Raw genomic sequence first — 27,207 nt, forward strand, 5'->3', positions numbered from 1 at the left:
GGGTCCTCTGCATCCCAGTCCAATGGTCTATGCACTGTGCAACTGCCTGGTCAGGCAGGAATCAATATTTTATCACAGAAGTGATATAAGACTTGGCCATATATATTTCTCAGTATATTGAACAATCTGTTGGACAAATTCTCCTCTATCACTGTTTCAAATTTGAGGTATTAGGTTATACCAGAACAATTGTGTTTGTCTGTAAATGAATATGCAAATATGATCTTAATAGTTTCTAGAATGAGAACCTATTATCCTTCTACTTATTTGATACAAAATAAACTTGCTATTAAAGGACTCAGTTATAGACATTATAGAAAAGAGAAAGGATTTGCCTGGTCTAACAATTTCTGCTATCTGCAATGATCTGTAATAATATGATTTAGACTGCTATAAATAATATGATTTCCAAGGGTTTTGGCTTTCAAAAACCAATCAACATGTGTATTATAACATTCTTCATTAGAAGTAGGAGATCCATTTTATATAATTCATAAGCATTTCACTCAGAACACCAGCAATGATCAAAACAGATTATGAATTTGTCCAGACACCTTTTTTTTTTCACTCTTATCTTACAACTGGTGAAATACCCAAGTATAGAAGGTTATGAATGGTTTGGATAATAGAACTGGATGGAGGAATTTTGCATTACAAAGATATGCTCTGAAATATCAAAATGGCATACTTTTAATAGCTCTGGTCGCAGCAGCTCTAGGCAGAATGCTATCTTTGATCATTGCTCTGATGCCTACAATCATTAGACAGATATGTTGGTTGGTAAAGAAAAACAGCACAGCCCTGGCTGGGGATAGCTTGGATGGTTTGAGCATACTCCCCAAGTGCAGAGGTTGTTAGTTTGATCCCTGGTCAGGGCACATACAGGAACAGATCAGTGTTCCTGTCTCTCTTGCTCTCTCCCTACCTCTCTCTAAAACCAATAAAATAAACATTAAAAAAAACCCAACAGTACAGAAACGATAGTTATATTTACTTTAGTTTTGTTCCTAGTGTGAAGGTACAGACAAACCTCAAATTCAACAGCCTCAAATCTGTTTTGGAATGAGGATTTTAAAAAATAAAACAAAAGCATAATCAAAGCATTAACCCAAATGTCTTCCAATTTCTTGTGGTACAGTGTAAACTATTACTGCTACTGGGGGCTGAATCCGGCACAGAATGAATATATCTTAAGGAGCTGATACAATCTGATACCTTTGATACAATTCCCTAGAAGTAAAGTCTTTACTAATGTTTGGGATACAATCAGAAATACACATGAAATATGAGCAGCTTGGATACATGCATATATTTAATAATGAAACAATTCATCACCAACAACAAAATTAGAAAAACTCATGAGACCTCAGTGCTGTAGAATAGCATGGGACATCAAGGCAAAGAGATAAGCAACTGACCCAGAGGCTGAATGATGAGGGAAGCAAAGGCAAATTTGGCTAAAATAGTATTATATTTTCATGAAAAGAGAATGGCTGGAGAAGGACCCACTTACTTGACTGCTTAGGAGCAAGCAAACTTAGTGTATGCTGTATGGAATGGAAGCAAAGAGCTAGGGAAGGGAAAGAGAAGAGAGAAAAGAATAGAGATTCCAGGATAAGCAGATGAAAGAGATGGAGATAATTACAGAGATGACTCTAGGGCCTTTTGTTTCCTCTGAAGTCTACAGTAGACCTGTTCCAAGTATGTCAGTTAAGTTCAATGATCACATGAATTGATACCAGGCACTGGGAAGGAATGGTGGGGGGACTAGTTTACAAAAGTATAGGGATTACATGGTCCCTGCTCGTAAGGAGCTTACAACCTATATGGGGAGACAAATTCCACACGCAAAACAACTATAAAACATATTTACAAAGCAACATAAATACAAATAAATATACATATGAGTAAACAACATATGAAAGCTAAGGGGTACTGTGGCAATAATTTTTTAGAAGTCTGTGGGTCAAAGACGACTTTCTGAAGGAAAAAGTTTTGTACTTTGAGTATAATGTTAGCAGAAAATAGGGCATGTGCAAAGGCATAGAAGTGGAAGTAAATATGTCGTGTCCAGTAAGTAAGCAGATTAGCTTGAGTACAGTAAAAAGTCTCAATAGGTCTCAATAAGAAGTGAGTGATAAAACAGCAGGGGTCTATTTGGTGAGACACTGCAATATAGGTCTGGTTCCTAAAACAAAACAAACAGTGAAAGATATTTTCTTTAGGTAATGATAATATGTAGCCACAGGTCCAAGAGCAACTCCACTGCTCTCAAAAGCTTAGTAGTTACTCTAAGAGAAACTAGTAATAGGATGGTAGAGATGTATTCAGCATCCTTGAGCAGTTCAAGTAGAAGGAATTGCCTCTGCAAGAACTCTCATGAAGTGGCAAGTGGAAAAACTCAATGAAATACCTAGACCAAGGATCTATCATCCAAAGGCTAGCCAGATCCCTGTAATCTCAAGTGCTTAAGCAGAGTGTCTCAGACCCTTGTCATTAACTCCTGGTGGGGAGCAAATTATGTATACTTCTAAAATAATTTATTTTTGAATTGCCATGACAATCAACTCTGATCCTAACATTTTAGAATTTAAAATAGGATAAGAAGAGCCCTAATCTATAGGGAATGTTCACATCCCTGAAGAAGGGACAGGTCATTAAGGGCCCAAATTTTCCCCTGGTCTTTATGTGGAAAGGCAAAACATCACAACTTGAAAAGAGGCTTTTCTCAGCCAAAGTAAGCAAGACCTCTTTCTTTAAGCTTATCGGTCTGAAGCTGTTCCAGGGAGGAAAAAAAGAGTCCAGACCAGATGTTCAGCAGCAGCCAGAGTTGGACTCTATGTCACCAGAGTTCCGCTGGGAGGTGCTGGGTCCCCCTGATGTTGAGATACACTGCTGAGGACCAATCTTGATGCCATTTGCCTATAAAAGAAAAGAAGCAATAGTTCCCAATAGTTCCTACCTCAAGTGCTAAAAGTAAATGAAGAAAGCAAATGTGACCTTGGCAAGTAACCATGTGCCCTAGCCAGACTGTTGTAGAACAATAATCTGTGATAGTGAAGGTGAGATGACCAGCTGTGGTATAAGTAACACAGGTGATTAGAAATGGCTTTTGTGACTTTTTTTAAGCGAGAGGCAGGGAGGCAGAGACAGACTCCCGCATGTGCCCCAACCCAGGATCCACCTCGCAAGCCCCTTATAGGGCAATGCTCTGCTCATCTGGGGCTGCTGCTCCATTGCTAGGCAACTGAGCCATTTTAGCATCTGAGGCGAGGCCATGGAGCCACCCTCAGCACCCGGGGCCAACTTGCTCAAACCATTCGAGCCATGCTGGGGGGAAAGGGTAGAGAAGCAGATGGTCACTTCTTCTGTTCCTGTGCGCCCTGACCAGGAACGGAATCCAAGACTTCTACACGAGGGGCCAATGCTCTACTGCTGAGCCAACTGGCCAGGGCCTTGTGAACTTTTTTAAGATGACCATTATACTACAGTTCATAGCTATGTGCAGAATCAGGATGTGATTAGGAAAGAGTAGGAGCAGAATAAAGAATAGAAGTAGCGTACTACCATGTAATTTTTTTTTTTTGCCCCAGAATTTGCTTTATAGAAATGGCCCTACTGAGCAATCAACAATTATACCTCTCCCAAGTAAAGAACTGAGGTTAAGAAGAAAACCACCTATACTGTATAAGCCTTAGATCACCAACTAATACTACTAATACTCACTTTAAGCATTCTAGGTTTCAGACTTGAGAAAAAACAGAAATTAATGACAGGTGTCTGTGCACCTACATAAAAAAACAATTATGAATTGGCATAGCTTCAAACAGTACAATGTTAGACGGGATGCTACAGTCTATGGACCTTCCTGTTCTCTTTAAGATAAAGTAAAGTTAACTGTCAGCCCCACCCCTTCTCACCTCGTTGTGGACATCAAATAAACCCTGCTGGATCTTCCTATATATTTCTTTGGCTGTGTTAATGAAGGCCTAAAGGAGATATAAATCATATCATTAGGCTCAAGTTTAGGCAGATAAATTAGGTAAAGAGAATAAAAATATTATTCCTATTTGAATTTCTATGAACTAGGAACCATTAGGAGAACAGAGTAAAAATGCAGAAGGTCCCCCAAAGTCCCTGCAAAAGCCATTAAGAGTAGTTTCAAAAATAAAAAAGAAATTATGATATTTTGGAACCAACTCAAGATGTTCCTAGGTTGGCACCTTTTAAATATAAAACAAATAGGCTCTCTTCTTAATTAGTTACTGAAGGTACGGTAAATACCAGGCTGAGGAATGACTACTGTAGAACCCAAGAGATCCTCCAACTAAAATGATTAACAGTGGTGCCTAAGCCAAACTTACAATTAATGTTAACCAAAGCAAAGGTAAACCCTTAGAAACCAAGGTAAAAGAAATGGGGAAATTCTTGGCCCTGGCCAGCTGGCTCAATGGTAGAGCATTGGCCCGGTGTATGGATGTCCCAGGTTCGATTCCCAGTCAAGCTACACAAGAATTGTGCCCATCTGCTTCTCTACCCCTTCCCCTCACGCTTCTCTCTCATTCTCTCTCTCTCCCTCTCCCTCTCTCTCTTATCTCCTCCACTCCTGCAGCCATAGCTCAATTGGAGCAAGTTGGCCCAAGGTACTGGGGATGACTCCGTGGCCTCTGCCTCAGGTGCTAAAAAAATGGCTCCAGTTGTAATGGAGCAATGAACCCAAATGGGCAGGACATCGCCCTCTAGTGGGCTTGCCAGGTGGATCCTGGTTGGGGTGAATGCAGGAGTCTGTCTCTGTCTCCTCTCCTCTCACTAAATAAAATAAAATAAAATAAAATAAAATAAAGAAATGGGGAAATTCCCTTACAGGGAGACAGTCACTCTGACCACAAGACATTTTTTCCTTAATGGTGTCGCTGAATAAAAGGACAAAAATATGATATAATCTCTGAAAAGCTTTCACTACTTTTTCCAAATAGTACCTCTTCAACATTGCAGGCTGTTTTGGCCGAAGTTTCCATGAATATAAGTCCATGCTCCCGAGCAAATGCCTCTCCTTCTTCTCTTTTCACATCCCTGCGGGACTCTAAGTCACTGCAAGAGATTAATTGGGGAGAAAACTAAAATAAGATTCAAGTGAAAGAAGAAACCCTTGTTCTAAAAGAACCCCATAGCTGTTTCAACTGTCAGTTAATCCGTAAAGAATGAAGATCCTACACAATATTCTCTTATATAAGGTTACTGATTTTTGTAGTCCCTTGGAAAAACTTCTTCAGATCCATGACAGCTGCTGCATGGTTGAGGATAATACCTTACTCTGTTACAGAAAGAAGGGTTTATAAAGGGTTAGACAAGCCCCATAGTTGCTCAAGGTTTATGCCCCATGCTTCTTTTTCGAATGAGTTCCAGTAAGAACAAAGGAAAGAAGATGAAAGGGAAATTCCAGTTGTTAGAAAGGAGAAAAGTCATAGATGTCCCATCCCACTGTGATGAGTATCCTCCTCCTTTACTGGAATCAATCCACAAGAAGAGAGAAAGGCAGGAATAAGGAGTTCCCTTAACTCTCATTAGTCTCATTACTAATGTGTATAACAGCAGCGTGCCATCAGTTAAGGGAAGGGCTCAGAAAAAATTGTAAAATTAGGTGATTGAGGTGTGGGGGAATAGAGCCAAGGACTGGGAAAGGGAATAAAGAGAGGCATGGAAAAACTTTATGGAAGACAGGATAAAAGGCCGTAAAATAAGGTAAGAAGGATGATTTTCACTTTTCAAATAAAAAATTTTCATTTGGGAGGCTTCTAGTTTTTCAACTATGAATAAAAAATACCTAGGAGTAAGTTCATTAAAGAACAACAAATCTACAAAATATTTATTATTCATAAGCTACATGTAAACCAGGGAAGAACTATTCATCTAAATGACAATAGCCCAAAGTTGTAGTTCTACTCCAAATGGTCCTCTAAGCTCCAGGCATGTTTGTCCATTTACTTGTTCTCCATTTCCACTGATATGTAAAAGGCACCTTAAATTTACATCAAAAGGGGACTTGATCTTTTCCTTCCAACCTGCTATTGCCCCAGGCTTCCACATCTCTTAGTAAAGGGCAGAAGCCAAAAACCAAAATGTATTTTTTTTTTGGTTACAGAGAGAGAGAGAGAGAGAGAGACAGACAGACAGACAGACACAGATAGGGACAGACAGGAAGGAGAGAGATGAGAAGCATCAATTCTTCATTGTGGCACCATAGTTGTTCATTGACTGCTTTCTCATATGCTCCTTGATAGGGGGCTACAGCAGACTGAGTGACCCCTTGCTCAGGCCAGTGACCTTGGGTTTAAGCCAGTGACTTCTGGGCTCAAGCCAGAGACCATGGGGTCTCTGATCCCATGCTCTAGCCAGAGACCCCGCACTCAAGCTAGTTAGCCCATGCTCAAACTGGAGACCTTAGGGTTTCGAACTAGTCCAATGCTCTATCCACTGTGCCACCACCTACCTGGTCAGGTCAAATTTCCCAATATGTCATTATTAACACCTCTCCCTCTTTCATTTTGTTGGGCAGATAAAATATATTGTGCTCACTTTGTTAAAGATGCTGCTGCCCACATGGAAGCCCGGCAACCGGGTGATGGTATTGGTTGCCCTTCTTGCTTGGGATGGGCGTGATTATATTAATGTGTGTTGGGGGCGAGCTGTGGGCAGGCAGGATCCTTGTAGCCTGGGGCTTGGTTTTGGGACTAAGCCTTTCTCACCCTTTTTGATGTGGGGTGGTGCAACTCTCATGAGTAATCCCATTATGCCTCAGATAAGTGATTTTGTATCACAGACTTCCTTGTTTGTATATTGGATTAAAGGTTTTGATTTCTACACTACAAAATGGGGCAAACCAGGGAACTTGCTCTCTCTCGGTTCCTGAGATTAGCATTAGAGAGGAGAGCAGAGAAAGGCCATGTGGAAAGAGAGGGGAAGCAGCTAAGATGGTGGAGTGCTGAAAGAGAAGCCAGTTTGTGCAGAGTTTGTTCAGAGAGAAGGAGATGGGGAAGAGAGGTCTGGTGAGCTAGAAACCTTTGATTCTAGGAAACTCAGATAAGTCAGTGGCTTTGGGAGCCCTGAATGGAAAGGGAAGTGTTTTCCCACTGTGTGTATTTCTTGCCCACCAGGTGCAAGCTAGGATTAAAGCAAATGGCCCACCAGTTCTTGGCTCCGTTGTTTCATTACTGTCTGTCCAAATCTAATGTGAACCTGCCTGTGAATGGCCACGACGGTGGCTACTGGCTTTCCACACTCCAAATATCCAATCCATTCCACAGTGAGGTACTTCTAAAATGAACCTTAAAATTATCCTTTTCTCCTCTGCTCCAGCATCATCACCCCTAGCACAAGCCCCCATTCTCTCTCACCAGGAATATTGCAGTTAGGATCCCAATTCAACCCAGAGAGATCTTTTACAATCTCATCAAGCCACTTCTCTGCTTAAGATTCTTAAATGGCCTGACCTGTGGTGGCGCAGTGGATTAAGGCGTCGACCTGGAAATGCTGAGGTCGCCGGTTCGAAACCCTGGGCTTGCCTGGTCAAGGCACATATGGGAGTTGATGCCTCCAGCTCCTCCCCCCTGTCTCTCTCTCTCTCTCCTCTCTAAAATGAATAAATAAAAAAAAAAAAAAAAAAAAAAAAAGATTCTTAAATGATTCCCATTGTGTTTAGAATAAAATCCAAACTCCTTACTTACTTACTCCAAAGGCCTGTAAATGAAACAAGATTTGGCCCCTACCTACTCAACAACCTCATTTGGTACCATTCCCTTTGATTCAGTTCAATCGTACTGGGTTTCTTTTAATAACAACTTGCTCAGCTTCTTCCAGTTCAAAACTTTCAAACACTTTCTTTACCCTATCTAATATCTGGGGTTTTCTTTTAAGTCTTTGCCCACCAAACTCTTACCCATCCTTCAGATACCAGCTTAAATTGATTACTATTTCAATCAAAAATAGTATCCCAGCCCTGGCGTGCATAAGTCCCGGGTTTGATTCCCGGCAGGGCACATAGGAGAAGCGCCCATCTGCTTCTCTACCCCTCCCCCTCTCCTTCCTCTCTGTCTCTCTCTTCCCCTCCTGCAGCGAGGCTCCATTGGAGCAAAGATGGCCCAGGCGCTGGGGATGGCTCCTTGGCCTCTGCCCCAGGCGCTGGAGTGGCTCTGGTCAAGACAGAGCAACGCCCTGGAGGGGCAGAGCATCGCCCCCTGGTGGGCAGAGCGTCACCCCCTGGTGGGTGTGCCGGGTGGATCCCGGTCGGGCGCATCCGGGAGTCTGTCTGACTGTCTCTCCCCGTTTTCCAGCTTCAGAAAAATACAAAAAAAAAAAAAAAAAAAAAATATCCTGGCCCTGGCCGGTTGGCTCAGAGGTAGAGCGTCAGCCTGGCGTGCAGGTGTCCCGGGTTCGAGTCCTGGCCAGATGTAAAGCCAGTAGCCAGGGCCACTATCACAGCCGCCTGGCCCATGCAGGTTCGCACTGGATTCGTACAGTCGGTAAAGAAACAACAGAGCCAAAAACTGCTGGGCCATCATCTTTAATCCTAGCTTGCACCCAGCGGGCAAGTAAAAAACACACACTAGCTCCAAAACCCACTCACATTCAGTGCTCACAAAGCTACTGACTTATCCAAGTTTCCTAGAATCAAAGGTTTCTAGCTCACCAGACTTAATCACCTCTGTTCCCATCTCCTTCCTTCTCCCTGCACAAACTCTGCACAAACTGGCCTCTCATTCAACACTCCGCCATCTTGGCTGCTTCTCCTGGCCTCCTTCATGTGGCCTCCTTCTGCTCTCTGCTCTCTCCTCTAATGCTAATCTCAGGAACTAAGAGCGCAAGCTCTCATTTTGCTCCATTTTATAGTGTAGAAATCAAAACCCTTAATCCAATATACAAAATAGAGAAGTCTCTAATACAAAGTCACTTACCTTTTTTTTTTTAATTATTTTTATTTTTATTTATTTTTATTTTTCTGAAGCTGGAAACGGGGAGAGACAGTCAGACAGACTCCCGCATGCACCTGACCAGGATCCACCCAGCACGCCCACCAGGGGCGATGCTCTGCCCACCAGGGGGCGATGCTCTGCCCCTCCGGGGCGTCGCTCTGCCGTGACCAGAGCCACTCTAGCGTCTGGGGCAGAGGCCAAGGAGCCATCCCCAGCGCCCGGGCCATCTTTGCTCCACTGGAGCCTTGGCTGCGGGAGGGGAAGAGAGAGACAGAGAGGAAGGAGGGGGTGGGGTGGAGAAGCAAATGGGCGCTTCTCCTATGTGCCCTGGCCGGGAATCGAACCCGGGTCCCCTGCACGCCAGGCCGACGCTCTACCACTGAGCCAACCGGCCAGGGCCCAAAGTCACTTATCTTTATTATATGTGGCTTAAGTGTCTGTTTGTCGTCGATAGCTTATTGGTTGCTTGCGTAACTGTACTAGCCAATGGGGTGAAGTTGCCACGGCTGAACGCAAATTGAGCGGGTCAGGGGAAAGGTGAACATTTGTTTGCATTGGCAATCATCTGCTTTTGAAACAATTTAAGGCTGAACACAAATTGAGCGTGTCAGGGGGAAGGTGAACATCTGTTTGCATTGGCAATCATCTGTTTTACATAAAAACTACATCTTAACGTAATTTCTTTTAAGAATGCCTCCTAGAAAATACAGCACTGAAGAGGAGAGAAAAGGAGCTAAAGCTGCACAAAAACAGCTTTCTCGACAAAAAGAAACCACTGAGCAGAGAAAGACAAGGCTTGCTTCAGTCGCAGAGCAAATGCGTCTTTCTCAGCAAAATGAGACTGATGAGCATAGAGAAACAAGGCTTGCCTCAGATGCAAGACAAAAAAGCCTGTCTCGACAAAATGAGTCCCTTGAACAAAGGCAGGAGAGAAATGCAAAAAAAACGACAGAGTAATGCTGACCGAAATGCAAAAAGGATTAAAACAGTTTCAAACGAAGAAACTTTCATTTTTGAGCATTCCTCTGGTGACATAAATATTAAATGTGAACACTGTCAGTCCTTAAACTTCAAGTTAGAAACTAATAGATTTGACCGTGGCAAGAAAGGATGGTCCTCTGCAAGGCGAGCTTAAAAATGATGGAAAAATCTACACAAGAAATGTTGTCTACAAAGAGATCTTTGACATGTGAATTAACATTTTTTAAATCACCTTTATTTATTGAGCTAGTGGTGGCTCTTAAGAAATGTACCGCCAGTTGTTTTCTTCATTGCACTCTACTTTAAGTAATTAAGCAAGTAGAAGGGGGAAACCCCATGGGGCACTAAACAAAGGGGCGTCCTCGCCGCCTGCCCTGGGTAATTAGCAGACACCTTTGCACAAATCATTTTAATTACAATTTATAATATCTAGAACAGCGGTCATTTTGTATGACCGCCGGGCTTTCTAGTCTGGTGCATAATTGGATTGTACCACTCCACAGCAAAAAGGGTGGGAAAGGCTTAGTCCTAAAACCAAGCCCCAGGCTACAAGGATCCTGCCTGCCCACAGCCCACAGAGACACATATTAATATCACCTGGGCGACGGCTTCCACGTGGGCAGTGCCATCTTTAACAAAGTGAGCATAATATATTTTATCTGCCCAACACCAGGGCACACAGGAGAAGTGCCCATCTGCTTCTCCACCCCTCCCCGCTCTTTCCTCTCTGTCTCTCTCTTCCCTTCCTGCAGCCAAGGCTCCATTGGAGCAAAGTTGACCTGAGTTGATTCTATGGCCTCTGCCTCAGGCGCTAGAATGGCTCTGGTTGCAACAGAGAAACGCCCCAGATGGGCAGAACATTGCCCCCTGGTGAGCATGCCGGGTGGATCCCGGTCGGGTGTATGCGGGAGTCTGTCTGACGGCCTCCCCGTTTCCAACTTCAGAAAAATACAAAAAAAAAAAAAGTATCCTGTTACTCTCTTTTATAACAGCCTTTTTTTCCCCTTCACTGCATTTATCATAATTTATAATTAGAAACAATTTATATTTAGTATCTGTGCCTCAACTAAACTACATAGGAGCAGGAGCATAAGGTTATTTTTTTCTTTTTGGTCAGAGAAGGTCTGGTACAGTGTCTAGGACATACGTAGGAAATTTTCTATAAAACTAACTGAATGAGCCTGACCTGTGGTGGCGCAGTGGATAAAGCGTCGACCTGGAAATGCTGAGGTCGCCGGTTCGAAACCCTGGGCTTGCCTGGTCAAGGCACATATGGGAGTTGATGCTTCCTGCTCCTCCCCCCATCTCTCTCTCTCTCTCCCTTTCTCTCTCTCTCTCTCCTTTCTAAAATGAATAAATAAAATAAAAATAATTAAAAAAAAAAAAAAACTAACTGAATGAATAAATGAGCACAGTTAATCTGTGTCCAGTTCTCGATGGAGCAACCCAAGGACTACTACAGACTCATAAGGATGCCACAGTACACTTCAAATTTTTTTTTTTTCAGAGACAGAGAGAGTCAGAGAGAGGGATAAATAGGGACAGACAGGAACAGAGAGAATGAGAAGCATCAATCATCAGTTTTTCGTTGCGACACCTTAGTTGTTCATTGATTGCTTTCTCATATGTGCCTTGACTGTGGGGCTACAGCAGACCGAGTGACCCCTTGCTCAAGCCTGCAACCTTGGGTCAATGCTGGTGAGCTCTGCTCATACCAGATGAGCCTGCGCTCAAGCTGGCGACCTCGGGGTCTCAACCTGGGTCCTCCACATCCCAGTCCAACACTCTATCCACTGCACCACCACCTGGTCAGGCTACACTTCAAATTTTTGAGGGCAACACAACAACATTCAACAGCAGACCACCACATGAATTACAAGTTTAAGACAGTTCACAGTGTCAACATTGGGTCACAACAGATGCGGTTTAATCTTTGTGAGGTTGAGTTTTTGGCAGTTGTTGTGATAAAAAGCAAATGCTGTGTAAACAAACAATTTGGAACAGGAAGTGAGAGTGACAGTGTCCAATATTTTTTATTTTAATTTTTAGTTATTGATTTTAGTAGGGGGTGGGGAAGAGACAGGAACATGGACCTGTTTCTGTATGTGCCCTGACCAGGGATCAAACTAGCAACCTCTGTGCTTTGGGATGATGCTCTAACCAACTGCACCACCCAGCCAGGGCAAGTGTCCAATCATGACTCCAAGGTTTGAGAAGCTATGCAGTGCCCAACAGGCACATATAGGACCATTAAATAATTATGGTTAAGAATTAAATTTTTAAAATTGTTTTTGGTGGGTTTTTTTGTATTTTTCCGAAGTGAGAAGCGGGGTGGCAGAGAGACAGACTCCCGCATGCGCCCGACCGGGATCCACCCGGACTGCCCACTAGGAGGCGATGCTCTGCCCTTTTGGGCTGTTGCTCCATTATCAACAAGCCATTCTAACGCCTGAGGTGGAGGCCATGGAGCCATCCTCAGCATCCCAGCCACCTTTGCTCCAATGAAGCCTTGGCTGTGGGTGTTTCTCCTGTGTGGCCTGACCGGGAATCGAAACAGGGATTTCCACATGCTGGGCCGATGCTGGGCCGATGCTCGACCTCTGAGCCAGGGGTCAAGAACCTATAGCTCGTGAGCCACATGTGGCTCTTTTGATGGCTGCATCTGGCTCACAGACAAATCTTTAATAAAAAAAATAACATTAAAAATATAAAACATTCTCATATATTACAATCCATTCATTTCCTACCACTCATGTTCATGGTTGCGGTGGCTGGAGCTAATCACAGCTGTCCTCTGGGACAACACCAAATTTTTATTGGATAATGTGTAACATACACAGGTTGTTGTATGGCTCTCACGGAATTACATTTTAAAATATGTGACGTTCATGGCTCTCTCAGCCAAAAAGGTTCCCGACCCCTGCTCTGAGCCAACTGGCCAAGGCCTAAAATTGTTTTAATTTATGCTTTTCATTTCCTTCCTTCCTTGCTTCCCCCCTTCCTGAGCTGTGACTCCAGATGGGATCCAAAGAGGAGTTTTACCATATCCAGGTTTTATGGAGACTTACTTTACCCTTCTGTGTCAACCTCTTAAGGCACTGTGTATGTTTTTCATTTGTCAGTTACTAAGTTGTTATATTAAAAATACTTGTTGGCCTGACCTGTGGTGGTGCAGTGGATAGAGCCTTGACCTATAAGACTGAGGTCACCGGATCAGAGCGTTGGGCTTTCCTGGTCAGGGCACATATGGGAGTTGATGCTTCCTGCTCCTCCCCCTTATGTCTCCCTTCTCTCTCTCTCTCTTTCTTTCTCCTCTCTCAAATGAATAAATAAAATCCTAAAAAAAAAAAACTTGTTATGTTGTTTAGAGCTAACTAATAATAAAATTGTTAGGTATTTCATTTGGTTTACTGATGCCATAGAAAATTTACTGAGAATAACAAATGTTAGGGGAAGATGTGAACAAATTGTACATTGTGGTAGAAATGTAAAATGGTATAGCCGTTATGGAAAACAGTATGGCTATAATTAAAAAATTAAACACAGAATTATCATAAGATCCAGCAATTCCACAATGTATACAGCCAAGAGAATCAAAGCAAGGACCCAAATAGATATTTGAATACCGATGTTGACAGCAACATTATTCAAGATAGCCAAAAGGTGGAAGCAACCCAAGAATCTATCAGTGAATGAACAGATAAAATGTGGTAAATATATTCAATGGAATACTATTTAGCCATAAATGAAGAGGATTCTCAGGAGAAGTGACCATCTGCTTCTCCCCCCTTCCCCTCCCATAGCCAGCTTGATTGGTTCAAGTGTGGCCCCGGGCACTGAGGATAGCTCGGTTTGTCCAAATGAGTCATCCTCAGGAGCTAAAAACAACCCGGTACTCAAGCATCATCCCCAGGTGGGGTTGCAAGGTGGATTACAGTTGGGGCCCATGTGGGAGTCTACCTCACTATCTCCCCTCCTCTCACCTAAAAAAAAAAAAGAAGGAAATTCTGACACATGCTACAATATGAATGTATCTGGAGGACACTATGCTAAATAAAGTAAGCCACAGTCACAAAAGGACAAATACTCTATGATTCCACTTTTATGAAGTGCCTTGAGTAGTGAAACTCATAGAGATAGAAAGTAGGACGGTAGTAACTGGGGATGGTAGGATGGAGAATATGGAGTTAGTATTTTATGGGAACCCAGTTTCAGTTTGGAAAGATGAAAGAGTTTTGGAGATGGGTGGTGGTGATAATTGCAGAACACCATGAACTACTTAACACCTCAAAACTGTACATTTAAAAATGATTAAAACTGTAAATTTTATGTACATTTCATCACAAAATTTTTTTTTACTAAGACAGTAAGAGCACCATAAACTAAAATGCTTAGGGACTAAGTGATTCAATGTCTGTAGAGCAGGGGTCCCCAAACTACAGCCCACAGCTGTATGCAGCCCCCTGAGGCCATTTATCCGCCCCGCCGCACTTCTGGAAGGGGCACCTCTTTCATTGGTGGTCAGTGAGAGGAGCATAGTTCTCATTGAAATACTGGTCAGTTTGTTGATTTAAATTTACTTGTTCTTTATTTTAAATATTGTATTTGTTCCCGTTTTGTTTTTTTACTTTAAAATAAGATATGTGCGGTGTGCATGGGGATTTGTTCATAGTTTTTTTTATAGTCCGGCCCTCCAACGGTCTGAGGGACAGTGAACTGGCCTCCCCTGTAAAAAGTTTGGGGACCCCGGCCTGACCTGTGGTGGCACAGTGGATAAAGCGTCAACCTGGAAATGCTGAGGTTGCCAGTTCAAAACCCTGGGCTTGCCTGGCCGAGGCACATATGGGAGTTGATGCTTCCTGCTCCTCCCCCCTTCTCTCTCTCTCTCTCTCCCTCTCTCTCTCTCCCCTCTCTATAATGAATAAATAAAATCTAAAAATAAAAAAAAGTTTGGGGACCCCTACTGTAGAGTATCTAGATGACAGTTGGTACTTATTATTTACTCACAAACAAGTAATGATAAAAATTTACCTTTTATTCCCAATCAGCATGATAACCATGTTGGAGCTGGAGTGCTGCCGGGCATCCTCTAACCATGAGGTCAGGTGGTTGAAGGTTTCACGCCTAGAGCAAAAAAGTTAGAAAGTGGGTCTGAGGTCCATTTCAAACATCAAAGAAATTCCAAATGTATGAGAAAAAGAGAAAAGCTAAATTTGTAAAGAAGATCATTAAGATGCCATTCCTCTTTAGCATTCCAATTTCGAGAGCATAGACAAGAGTCTCGCCCTCACCCACCAGAGCCGACTCACCTGGTAATGTCATACACCAGCAGTGCTCCAGCTGCTCCCCGGTAGTAGGAACGGGTGATGGAACGGAAGGATTCTTGCCCAGCCTTTCCCACCAACATGGCAACCAAAAAAATTGCAACAAAACCAGGTTATTTCCAGAAACTGACTTGATCACGCTTTTTTTTTTTTTTTTTTCTGTAAGAAAAGAGAATTAGCAAAAAGGAAACATGACTGCTCAGGGAGAAACCCAGGTGGCAAATCAATATTTTTCAAAGGAAATACAATTTCCTTTTAGGGTAGAATTCTTTCTGTGAGACCACCTATCAAATTGCATTGCTGTCTAACATCCCTGGTTCCTAGGACTTAAATGCTATAGCACCCTACAGTCAGTGTGACAAAGACATTCCCATACATTTCCCAATATTCCCTAGGACAAAACAACTAGAAATAGGACTAGGAACTCAGTGCATGTTGGCTCTGGACAGGCAGCTCAGTTGGTTAGAGCATCATCAAGATATACTAAGGTTGTGGGTTCAATCCCTGGTCAGGGCACATACAAGAATCAACCAATGAATACATGAATACATAAGTGGAAAAACAAATTGATGTTTCTCTCTCTCTCTCTCTCTCTCTCCATGGGTTCAATCCCTGGTCAGGGAACATATAAGAATCAACCAAGCCTGACCAGGCGGTGGTGCAGTGGATAGAGCGTCGGACTGGGATGCAGAAGGACCCAGGTTCGAGACCCCGGGGTTGCCAGCTTGAGTGCGGGCTCATCTGGCTTGAGCAAAAAGCTCACTAGCATGGACCCAAGGTCACTGGATCGAACAGGGGGGTTGCTCAGTCTGCTGAAGGCCCGCAGTCATGGCACATATGAGAAAGCAATCAATGAACAACTACGGTGTCGCAACGAAAAACTGAAGATTGATGCTTCTCATCTCTCTCCGTTCCTGTCTGTCTCTCCCTATCTATCCCTCTATCTGACTCTCTCTCTCTGTCCCTGTAAATAAATAAAAAATAAATAAATAAAAATAAAAAAAATAAAAAAAATAATAAGAATCAACCAATCAATGCATAAGAGGAAAAACAAATTGATGTTTCTCTTTCTTCTCTCTCTAAAATCAATAGACGAATTAAAAAAAACAAAACCTCAATGCATGTTTTACTGTCAATTCAAACATGAGATGGAACACATCACATTAAACTTTGTTTTCTGTTCCTATTCCTTTATCTGTAAAAAAGGAAAATTATCTTGGAATGCCAATAGTCCTGTTTAATGGAAGTTTCATTTCAATGAGTCAATGCAGAAAATTAGTCAGATACAAAGCATTTTAATGGGGTATATGCTAAAAACCTTTAGTATTCCACTAATAAAGGAAGGACTACCAAAATGTCCCTTGCTGGACTCTTGTCATGGCAAACAGAAATAAGGAACAGGGAAAGAAGACCAGATTCCAGAACCATTTCTCTTAAAAAAATAAATAAATAAACTGTTCACACTCTCATTTCTAGTTGGGGTCAAGATACTAAGTCTTATTTGTAACTGAGCAATTTATTAATGTCCCACATAATGGGCACTTTTGCTTTCCTGATGGAACAGTCCTCCCCTTTTGAGGAAACAAAAGCATCTTTTCTTTTTTTTTTTTTTTGCATCTTTTAAATAATAGTATGAATACCCGTGGCATTGAATCTATCCTATAAGTTACTACGTTCTTCTTCTTATTATTATTATCACTGATTTTTATAGAGAAAAACATTGATTTGATTTGCACTTATCAATAATGAATGAATAAATGGGGAAATTGATGTTTCTCTCCCTTCCTATCTCTCTCTCTAAAATCAATTAATAAAAATTAAAAATAAATAATATCACTTTACTTCTTCATCTCTGTCCAGTTAATGAACCAAAGTTTGTGAGACAATAAGCTAAAAAGAGTGACTGGTTCAATTTGAGCTGGTCTGCATCAGTCTGAGGTACTTTTGTCCATCCTTAGATAAAAAAAAAAATCTGAGGTAGCAAAGACTAAAACGTAGGTTTGATGAAGAGAATTAACAGTTTTCTAATTTCTTCTAATTGGAAGCATCATATTATAGTTTCAAGATACAGGGGTCCTTGGGTTACAACAGTCTCAACAGTCAATGTTTTGAGTTTATGACTCTCACTCCCACAAAAATTTAAGAAAAATTGAGACGTGAGTGTTTTGGCTTACGCCATTAGTGTCGTACTTATGGACTACGTGGGCGAACTAGTTTGGTTATGTGTGGCAGAATAATACACAGTAACACCATATATGAGTGATGGAGTTAGCGTCCTCCAGTATGCCCTTTGGGACTGTTAAAAGCGCAAGTGTTACATTTGTATTAGGCTAGGATGTGTTTTGACTTGCACCAAAATTCGGGTTATGTCACTGTCGTAGGAACAGAACTGTGTCGTAACCCGAGGACCCCCCATATATATGTAATTGGAGGTATCAATTCTTTTAAAGTCAGATATGCTCATTTTTTTTTCAATTAAGTGAGAGGCAGGGCAGCAGAGATCAACTCCTGCATGCACCCAGACAGCGATCCACCCAGCAAGCCCCCTACCAGACAACACTCTACCTGTCTCAGCTGCTGCTCTGCTCAGCAACCAAGCTACTTTAGCACCAGAGGCGAGGCCATGGTGCCATCCTTAGTGCCCAGGGCCAACTTGCTTGAATGAGCCATGGCTGCAGGAGAGGAAGAGGGAGAGACAAGTAGGAAGGGGAAGAAGAAAGGTGGAGAAGCAGAATGCAGAACTTCCACACGCAGGGCCAAAGCTCAGCAAGTCAACCAGCCAAGGCCACCAGGGCCACTAACATGCTCATTTCTTAAGACTCAAAATGCAGTTGGTCCTGGCCAGTTGGCTCAGCAATAGAGCATCGGCCTAACATGTGGAAGTCCCAGGTTCGATTCCTGATCAGGGCACACAGGAGAAGTGACCATTTGCTTCTCCACCCCTCCCACTCTCCCTCCTATCTGTCCCTCTCTCTTCCCCTCCTGCAACCATGGCTCATACAAGCATGTTGGCCAAGCAACGGCCCCAGATGGGTAGAGTATTGCCCCATAGGGGGCTTGCTCAGTGGATCCTGTGCGGGTGCATGCAGGAGTTTGTTTCTCTGCCTCCCCGCCTCAATTAAAAAAAAGATGAAGAATCAAAATATATTCCAAAATTAAATACAAATGAATTTGGGATTTGTTAATCAATTTTTATATTAGCTACAGTACAATGCCTCTTCAGTTAGCATGGTTATTTGGGCAACTCTAGACACAGAATAAAAAAGACAAAAAGTAATATGGGTCTCTAAATCCTTATCAATAAACAGAACAATGATAACAAAACACTTTGGATAACTTGGTATCTTTAAAAATACCTCGATGGCCTGACCAGGCGGTGGTGCAGTGGATAGAGCGTAGAACTGGGATGCAGAAGACCCAGGTTCGAGACCCTGAGGTCGCCGGCTTGAGCCTAGCTCATCTGGTTTGAGCAAAAGCTCACCGGCTCAGACCTAAGGTCGCTGGCTCGAGCAATGGGTTACTCGGTCTGCTGAAGGCCCGCAGTCAAGGCATATATGAGAAAGCAATCAATGAACAACTAAGGTGCCACAACGAAAAACTGATGATTGATGCTTCTCATCTCTCTGCGTTCCTGTCTGTCTGTCCCTATCTATCCCTCTCTCTGTCTCTAAATAAATAAATAAATAAAATCTTAAAAAAAAAAAGTTAAAAATACCTCGATGGTAACCCCTAAACATTTGCATGTAGGACAACGGTTTTGGGAGGAGAAAATGGGGTCCACAAAGTGAGGGGCCAAGGAGGATAAATAATGGACAGGAGATCAGAGATGACAAGGGAGAAATGCCAGGCTTCCTGAAGAGTGGCAGAGGAGACAGATACCACATTGCAGGTAGAAATATTTTAAAATTTTCAAAATAAATAGAAGACCCCAATATCCTAAAACCTGGCATCTTTTAATAATTCAACAAAGATTAGTCTAACCTCAAAATAAGGGAGCAGAAAAGAACTAGGCCAGCTGCATCAAAGTGACCATGAGAAACTTGAGGATCCTGTCAACAGAGCAGTGACTCAACTTTCCTATTTTATGATCCATCATACATCACACTACCACTTAAGTAAAAAAGAGAGATTGACCAGGTGGTGGCAGAGTGGACAGAGCATTGCCTTGGGATGCTGAGGACCCACATTTGAAAGCCAGACATCACCGGCTTGAAAACGGGCTTATCCAGCTTGAGCGCAGGCTCATCAGCTTGAGGGCAGGGTAGCTGACTGGAGTGTGGGATCACAGATATAAATAACCCCATGGTCTCTGGCTTGAGCCCAAAGGTTACTGGCCTAAAGCCCAAGGTCACTGGCTTGAGCAAGGGGTCACTGGCTGGGCTGCAGCCCTCCAGTCAAGGCACATATGAGAAAGCAATCAGAAAACAACTAAGGTGCCACAAGTCTGAGCTAATGTTTCTCAACTCTTTCCCTTCCTCTCTCTCTCTCTCAAAAAAAAAAAAAAGGTGAAAGCCACCGCAGGCAGTGGCGCAGTGGATAGAGCATCAGACTGGGATGCGGAGGACCCAGGTTCAAGACCCCGAGGTCGCCCGGCTTAAGCGCGGGCTCATCTGGCTTAAGCAAAAAGCTCACCAGCTTGGACACAAGGTCACTGGCTCAAGCAAGGGGTTACTCGGTCTGCTGAAGGCCCGTGGTCAAGGCACATATGAGAAAGCAATCAATGAACAACTAAGGTGTCGCAACAAAAAACCGATGACTGACGCTTCTCATCTCTCTCTGTTCCTGTCTGTCTGTCCCTGTCTATCCCTCTCTCAGTCTCTGTAAAAAAAAAAAAAAAAAAGCTGAAAGAGCCAGCAAGCCAATGCTCAGACATTCTCATGACCATATAGCCATACCACTAACTGGCAGTTATTGGGTCTTCTAGCATCAAAAGATCCAGTTTTGGAAATGATAGAGGTTTAAGTTAAAAAGGCAGAATCTAGCTAATACCAGTCCTGACACCTACAAGCTTTTCGCTCTTTATCACCTCTTCAAAATGTATCCTGTGGCCTCTTCAGGGGGCCACATCTATCTCTGTGGATAATACAAACACCAGAGAATAAGATACTTGGATTAATAATGAAAAAGAATTTCTGGGCCCAAATAATAAAAAGAGAAGGGAATAAGTGGCAGCTTTCTAAGAAATAATATGAACTTAATGTTGACAACAGATATGGAATAATATCTTTCAGGCTTTATTGGGAGAAAAAGGCTAGAGACAAAACTGATCAAAAGTAGTAAGTCTGGAAGTTTTAGACATACTAGCTAGTGCTACCACTACCAGAGATGTGAAGTGATTCATTCCTATAAATAGGGCAAGCCAATATAGCAAGATGAAAAATCTAATCAGAAGGGCAAAAGGTTACTAAAATGTTTGCAAATACAACTAACAAATGTACAGGAGAATATCATCACAATTAAAAGCAACTGATCAATCAGTTCATCCCAAAGTGCACTATCCACCAGAAAAGGTCTCTGGGCAAAATGGGTCTAGAGCACCAAGTAACTACATACTATTGATATATAAGACAAGACATGCATGTATGTTAGGGATGTCAGGTGGGGGTAGGGAAAGGGAGGGGAAAAAACTTGTGAACTACTTCAGCTCTCAGTTCTCATAAAATATAGAACCAAATAATAAGTAAATAAAAACAGAAAGAGATTTTAGCTGAGTGTTAGGAACTACGTGCTAACTCCCTTGAACTTGAAGTAGAGAGTAGAATATTATTTTTCTTAGGGAAAATAAAAAGTATAAACCAAATGAGATAATACAACAAAAGCAATTTATCTGTATAAAATGACACTAAGTCCAGCTAAATTGGGGCAGTCAATTTGACATTTGTCAAATTTTGAAATATACATAACCCTTGACCCAGAATTTCCACTTCTGTACAGGCATTCCACAGAATTCCCAAAACATCTGCATAAAAATAAGTGGTCCCCGGCCCTGGTCGGTTGGCTCAGTGGTAGAGCATCAGCCTGGCGTGCAGGAGTGCAGGGTTCGATTCCCGGCCAGGGCACACAGGAGAAGGGCCCATCTGCTTCTCCACCCCTCCCCCTCTCCTTCCTCTCTGTCTCTCTCTTCCCCTCCCGTAGCCAAGGCCATTGGAACAAAGTTGGCCCGGGCGCTGAGGATGGCTCCATGGCCTCTGCTGCGGGCGCTAGAATGGCTCTGGTTGCGACAGAGTGACGCCCCAGATGGGCAGAGCATCGCCCCCTGGTGGGCATGCCGGGTGGATCCGGGTCGGGCACATGCAGGAGTCTGTCTGACTGCCTCCCCGTTTCCAATTTCAGAAAAATACAAAAAAAAAAAAAAAAAAATGATCGCCTGACCAGGCAGTGGCATAGTGGATAGAGAGTGAGACTGGGACGCAGAGGACCCAGGTTCGAGACCCTGAGGTCACCAGCTTGAGCACGGGCTCATCCAGCTTGAATGGAGGCTCACCAGCTTGACGAGGGGTTGCTGGCTGAGCATAGAATCATAAGACATGGCCCCATGGTTGCTGGCTTGAGCCCAAAGGTCACTGGCTTGAAGCCCAAGGTCGCTGGCTTAAGCCCAAGGTTGCTGGTTTGAGCAAGGGATCACTCACTTTGCTGAAGCCCCTCAGACAAGGCACATATGAGAAAGCAATCAATGAACAACTAAGGAGCCGAAATGAAGAACTGATGCTTCTCATCTCTATCCCTTCCTGTCTATCCCTATCTGTCCCTCTCTCTCTCTGTCAAAAAGAAAAAAAATGATCAATGAAACTTTGCAATGCTAAAAAATATTCAATAGAAAGCGACCTATATTTCCATTGACGGTCAGATGGTTAAATTAATTATGGTATAGACAGTCTATAATTCTATGCAGTGGTAAAAAAGAAATGAGATAGATCTATGTGTATCAGCATGGCAAAGTCTTCACACCATAGAGATTGCTAAGAAATAATACTTAAGTCACAAAGCTAGGTCTACTTTGTCACAATTCTAAAAACTAACAAAGACCAAACCACTACCATATGTTTATGTTTCTATTTCTGTACCTAAACACAGAGGATAGTATGAATCTTTAATAGTGATTTACTCTGGCAAAGCAGAAACCAACACTGGGAGAGGAGAGGTTTATGTGTAGAAAAGCAACATTCATTTTTTACTCCATACACTTATATTGTTTGTTTTTATTTTTAGTAGAACAAGTGTATATATTACTTGGGTAATTTAAAACAAAAATTTTAAATATAGGGTTCAGAATGTGTAACTGTAAGGGAATTTTTCACTTCCCTCTCTTTGATCCCACTCTTCCCCTCTCCTCATCTCCACCATTAGCCCACCCACATCGTCTTTTCCCCCAGCATCAGATTTTAGTGTTATATTTGGATCTTGGTTAGGGACTAAATTATTTTATCCTCTCACCGTATCCCAGATTTGCAGTTTGATTTGTTTTCCATCAATGTTGACCATACGGGCCCCAAACTCCACACCTGTCAGTGAAGAGCAAGAGAAAGAATGTGATTCTCAAGAACAGCCATGTTCAGTGAAAAGGTTTCTGCTTTTCTTCAATATGTAGTGACTCATCCTATCTGCCCTCAGTGCCACTAAGCTCATTATCACTGCCTGTTTGCTTCAGTTAATTTTGTGTTCTTTAAAGTTTCATTTCTGTTCTAAAATAAAAAAGTATTTTAGGTGATAACCTCAAAAATGTAACCAAAAAGCAAATATGGGTATAAAACAAATTAAGAACAAGTTAGGCAGTGGCGCAGTAAATAGAGTGTCAACCTGGTATGCTAAGGACCCAGGTTCGAAACTCCAAGGTCGCTGGCTTAAGCACGAGCTCACCAGCGTGAGCGCAGGGGTGCCAGCTTGAGTGTGGGATCATAGACATGACCCCATGGTCACTGGCTTGAGCCCAAAGGTCGCTGGCTTGAAGCCCAAGGTCTCTGGCTTGAGTAAAGGGTCACTGGCTTGGCTGGAGCCCCCAGTCAAGGCACATATGAGAAAGCAATTAATTATCAACTACAGTGCCACAAGTTGATGCTTCCCATCTCCCTCCCTTCCTGTCTGTCTATTCTCCTCTCTTTCTCTCTCTCTCTCACTTAAAAAAAAAAAAAAAAGATCAAGCAGATAAGGTGAATAAATTTTTAGCAATGTTAGTTAATGCTTAAATTTGGTTTATATTTAATTTTGTAACCTAAAATTTTTGAAAATATGTCCTAGCATTTTCTCAAAGTTACTCTTTAATCCTCTATGTAAAACAGTATTTCTGTGTTTGCAATTCTAGGACTTTTTGAGAAAGACTATCTAAGAAATAGGTTCTGAAGAATGACACATTTCAGACCTCCAGTAATTCCCAGAGTTCAGTGGAAAATACCGTAGCTTTCCTCAAGAGTATGGAAACTGACAGTCCGAACAAAGATTTTGGTTTACCTAGCATTCATCTTCTTTCAAGATAATGTCAAGACAAAATTTAAAAATCAAAGATTGATTCCATTATAAAACTTGATCCTAAGTCAAACAATTGTCCTATTTTCTATTTTTATACAATACTTACAGAAATTCTGAGTTCCAAGAAAGAGCACTAATCTAGCTTCTGCTAATGGGCCAATATGCACCTATTCAGTGGTCCAACCCACAACAGACCTGGACTATCTCTCTCAACTCTAAAGTGCTACAGTTAGTAAGTTTAAAAAAGAAATGTTTCTTACTATTCTAGACTGCTTCACAAGAATAGTAATAGCTGCATAAGTGGTGGTGGCGCAGTGTATAGTGAGTCAACCTGAGACACTGAGGTCCCATGTTCAAAACCCCAAGGACGCAGGCTTGAGCACAAGTTCACTACCTTCACCACAGGGTTTCCGGTTTGGGCCCAAAAGGTCACTGGCTTGAAGCCCAAGGTTACTGGCTTGAGCTATGGATCACTGGCTCAGCTGGAACGCCCTTGACAAGGCACATATGAGAAGCAATTAATGAACAACTAAAGTGATACAACTGAGTTGATGTCTCTCTCTCTCTCACCAATAATAATAATAATAATAATAATAATAGCAGATACTGAAAAAAATCTCTAAGTTATTTTTTCCCTTTCTGGCACATATTTTCTACCCAACTGCCTTGGTTATCCTGAAAACAGAACAGAATTTATCTTGGTACAGAAGAAAGAAACAGAGCCTATAATGGCCCCTGGGGAAAACTTGATTGATCACATCATTCCTCTGATTTATAACTTATCATTTATTCCTATCACCTTGGTGTTTCAAAACTCAGTCCCTTATTCTCTAGCTTTATTTATTTTTTAATTTATAGATATTTTTAGGGAAAGGAGAGGAAGAGAGAAGCAGGAAGCATCAATTCAGAGTATGTAGTTGCTTCCTATATGTGCATTTACCCGGCAAGCCCAGGGTTTTGTTTGTTTGTTTTTTACAGTGACAGAGTCAGAGAGAGGGATAGATAAGGACAGACAGGAATGAAGAGAGATGAGAAGCATCAGTCATCAGTTTTTCGTTGTTCATTGATTGCTTTCTCATATGTGCCTTGACCGTGGGGCTGCAGCAGACCGAGTAACCCCTTGCTCAAACCAGCAACCTTGGGTCCAAGCTGGTGAGCTTTGCTCAAACCAGATGAGCCCGCATTCAAGTTGGCAACCTCAGGGTCTCAAACCTGGGTCCTCTGCATCCTAGTCTGATGCTCTATCCACTGCGCCACTGCCCGGTCAGGCAAGCCCAGGGTTTTGAACTGGTGACCTCAGTGTTCCAGGTTGATGCTTTATTCACTGTGTCACCACAGGTCAAGCTCCAGCTTTAATTTTAATTAAATTTATTGGTGTGAGAGGTTTCAGGTGCACAATTCCACAATACATCATTTGCACAATGCACTGTGTGTTCACCAACCCAAGCCAAGTCTCCCTCCATCACCCCCCTTTCTTTTCTGCAAACCCCACATCATCTGTGTCTGTAAGTTCTTTTTTCTTAATCCCTTCAACCTTTTTCACCCAGGCGCCAAAACCTCCTCCCTTCTGACAGTTGTCAGTCTGTTCTGTATCTGTGAATGTTTCTGTTTTGTTTAGCTTTAATTTTTACCACTCTTCACTTCAAACTCCTGCTCCAGCCATATTAAACTACTTTCTTTTCTTTTAATTTTATTTATAAAATTATATTTATCAGGGTGACACTAATCAATAAGAGTACAGAGGTTTCAGGTAACCCTTTCTGTAGCATTTGAACTGTTGATTACGTTGTATATTAAACTACTTTCAAAAGGTTTCTAAAATAGCCCGACCTTTGTCATTTCTGAGCCTTTGCACATCACTATTCCTTCATCTCTACAACTCCCTTGCCTAGCTAACTCCTGCTCATTCTTCAATTTCCAGTGTTTCCTGATAGAGGTGGCCGTCTCCCTTCCCCTTTTGCAAAAGGAATTTACTTGTCACTACGCTGTATCTACCCTCAGCTTCACTTCCTGCATTGGAAGATTATAAGCTACTTAAGGGCAGTCAACGTTTGCCTTCTTGAACACATCATTAACATGTATCACAGTGTGGGTGTCGACTTACTATTCATTTCCAAAAGAATTTTCTGTTAATGCTATACCTCAACACTTTCGTAACCACATTAGTTATCTGGCTCTGAGTAAGTCCTGTGGAAGCAGTAGTAGCGTCGGATTTCCATAATGTAGGGACTGGAAGTGGCAATATGGTAAGAACAGGAGTCAGAAATTTTATTCAGAAACTGCATTTGAATGGCAAGAAACCTAGTTTTACATATTTCTTCGTTTGGGCTGAAGTTATTAAGATTATGAGGAAGGGGCTGCTGAAGCCCAGAAGGCTATGTCTTATCACAAATATGTGGGAGGTGTTTATTATACTTTCCAGGATTACCAGTGTTTTTGCAACTCTAACATACTCTATTCTTTATAATTTATTAGTTTCATCTACCATCATTTAAGTCCAGGTGGCTCTTCAATTTTTCTTCCTCTCCAACACACAACAAAATCTAAATATTGGTAATTACTTTTCAAAATGTATGTGAGGCTAGCCCTAATTACTGCAAAGCAAGTCTTTAAATAGGTAGTTAGGCTTTCGTGTAATTTTCCACAAACATTCCAATTTCATTTGGAAAAAAAAGTCCTACAGCAACTAATTCATACCTCACGCTCACCTCTAAAGTATTCAGTTATTTGCTTCCCATTATATTATTCCCCATTTACAGCATTTGATTGGTCACTCTTCGTTCAACATAACTTTGGATTAATTTAAAAGAGAGAAGAACTAACTTTTTCCTTCAAACCCTGAAGGCTGCTAACTTTCCACTTCAGCCAGTCAGGTTACATTATCTGCTCTGAGACAGGTAAATATACTTACCTATTGTGAGGTCGTGTACAGGCTGGAACCGCTTGTCTGTAAACTGTAGGAGCAGACATGACTTCCCCACACCTAAAAGTGGAGGACGCACATTCTGGCACTCGCGCGGCCCGGTCGGTCCGGCGTCCGGGACTGGGGAAGGGGAGTCCCGGGTCCCGCCTCCGGTCGCCCCGCCCCGCCCGCTCTTCACTTAACCGCCAACCTACTAAATGAGTCCCGCCCCCACCACCTGATTTGGGAGCTTCACTGCCCCAGCAATGAAGGCAGCCGCCCGCGGGTTACCTGTGTCCCCGATGATAATGTATTTGAAGAGATAAGCATAAGTCATGGTCTTGTTTCCTCTGGATTCCGGGTCCGCCCGCTTCAACAGCCACTTACCTCCGGCCTCTCTAGGCATTCAATCCGCCCATCTCCGGTCCCTCTAGCCCAGATCACGTCTCTATTGCCCTCCCCAGAATGCCTCTCTGGTTCGGAGCTACGGTAACACGTAGACACCGCCTCCAGGGACCCCCTCCAACACACCTACCTGCTATTATCCCACCAAGCTCCAGGGGGCGAT

At 42.5% G+C, this 27,207-nt stretch overlaps 1 protein-coding gene and 1 non-coding gene across 2 annotated transcripts; both read right to left on the minus strand.

The window, feature by feature from the left end:
• Positions 1–1,294: 1,294 nt before the first annotated feature.
• RAB2B (RAB2B, member RAS oncogene family) lies at positions 1,295–27,085 on the minus strand. Its single transcript, XM_066277368.1, has 8 exons — positions 26,931–27,085; positions 26,649–26,720; positions 22,709–22,776; positions 15,260–15,342; positions 14,982–15,074; positions 4,980–5,091; positions 3,921–3,989; positions 1,295–2,922 (listed from the first exon to the last, which is right to left on the minus strand). The coding sequence occupies exons 1-8, from the start codon at positions 27,043–27,045 to the stop codon at positions 2,815–2,817; spliced, it is 720 nt and encodes a 239-aa protein (XP_066133465.1). The 5' UTR covers positions 27,046–27,085; the 3' UTR covers positions 1,295–2,814.
• On the minus strand, positions 12,955–13,072 carry LOC136336700 (small nucleolar RNA SNORA26). The gene has a single exon (XR_010731528.1). It is a non-coding gene; the product is annotated as a small nucleolar RNA SNORA26 (small nucleolar RNA).
• Positions 27,086–27,207: the final 122 nt, after the last annotated feature.

Source organism: Saccopteryx bilineata, chromosome 4, assembly GCF_036850765.1.
Source record: "Saccopteryx bilineata isolate mSacBil1 chromosome 4, mSacBil1_pri_phased_curated, whole genome shotgun sequence".
NCBI lineage: Eukaryota > Metazoa > Chordata > Mammalia > Chiroptera > Emballonuridae > Saccopteryx > Saccopteryx bilineata.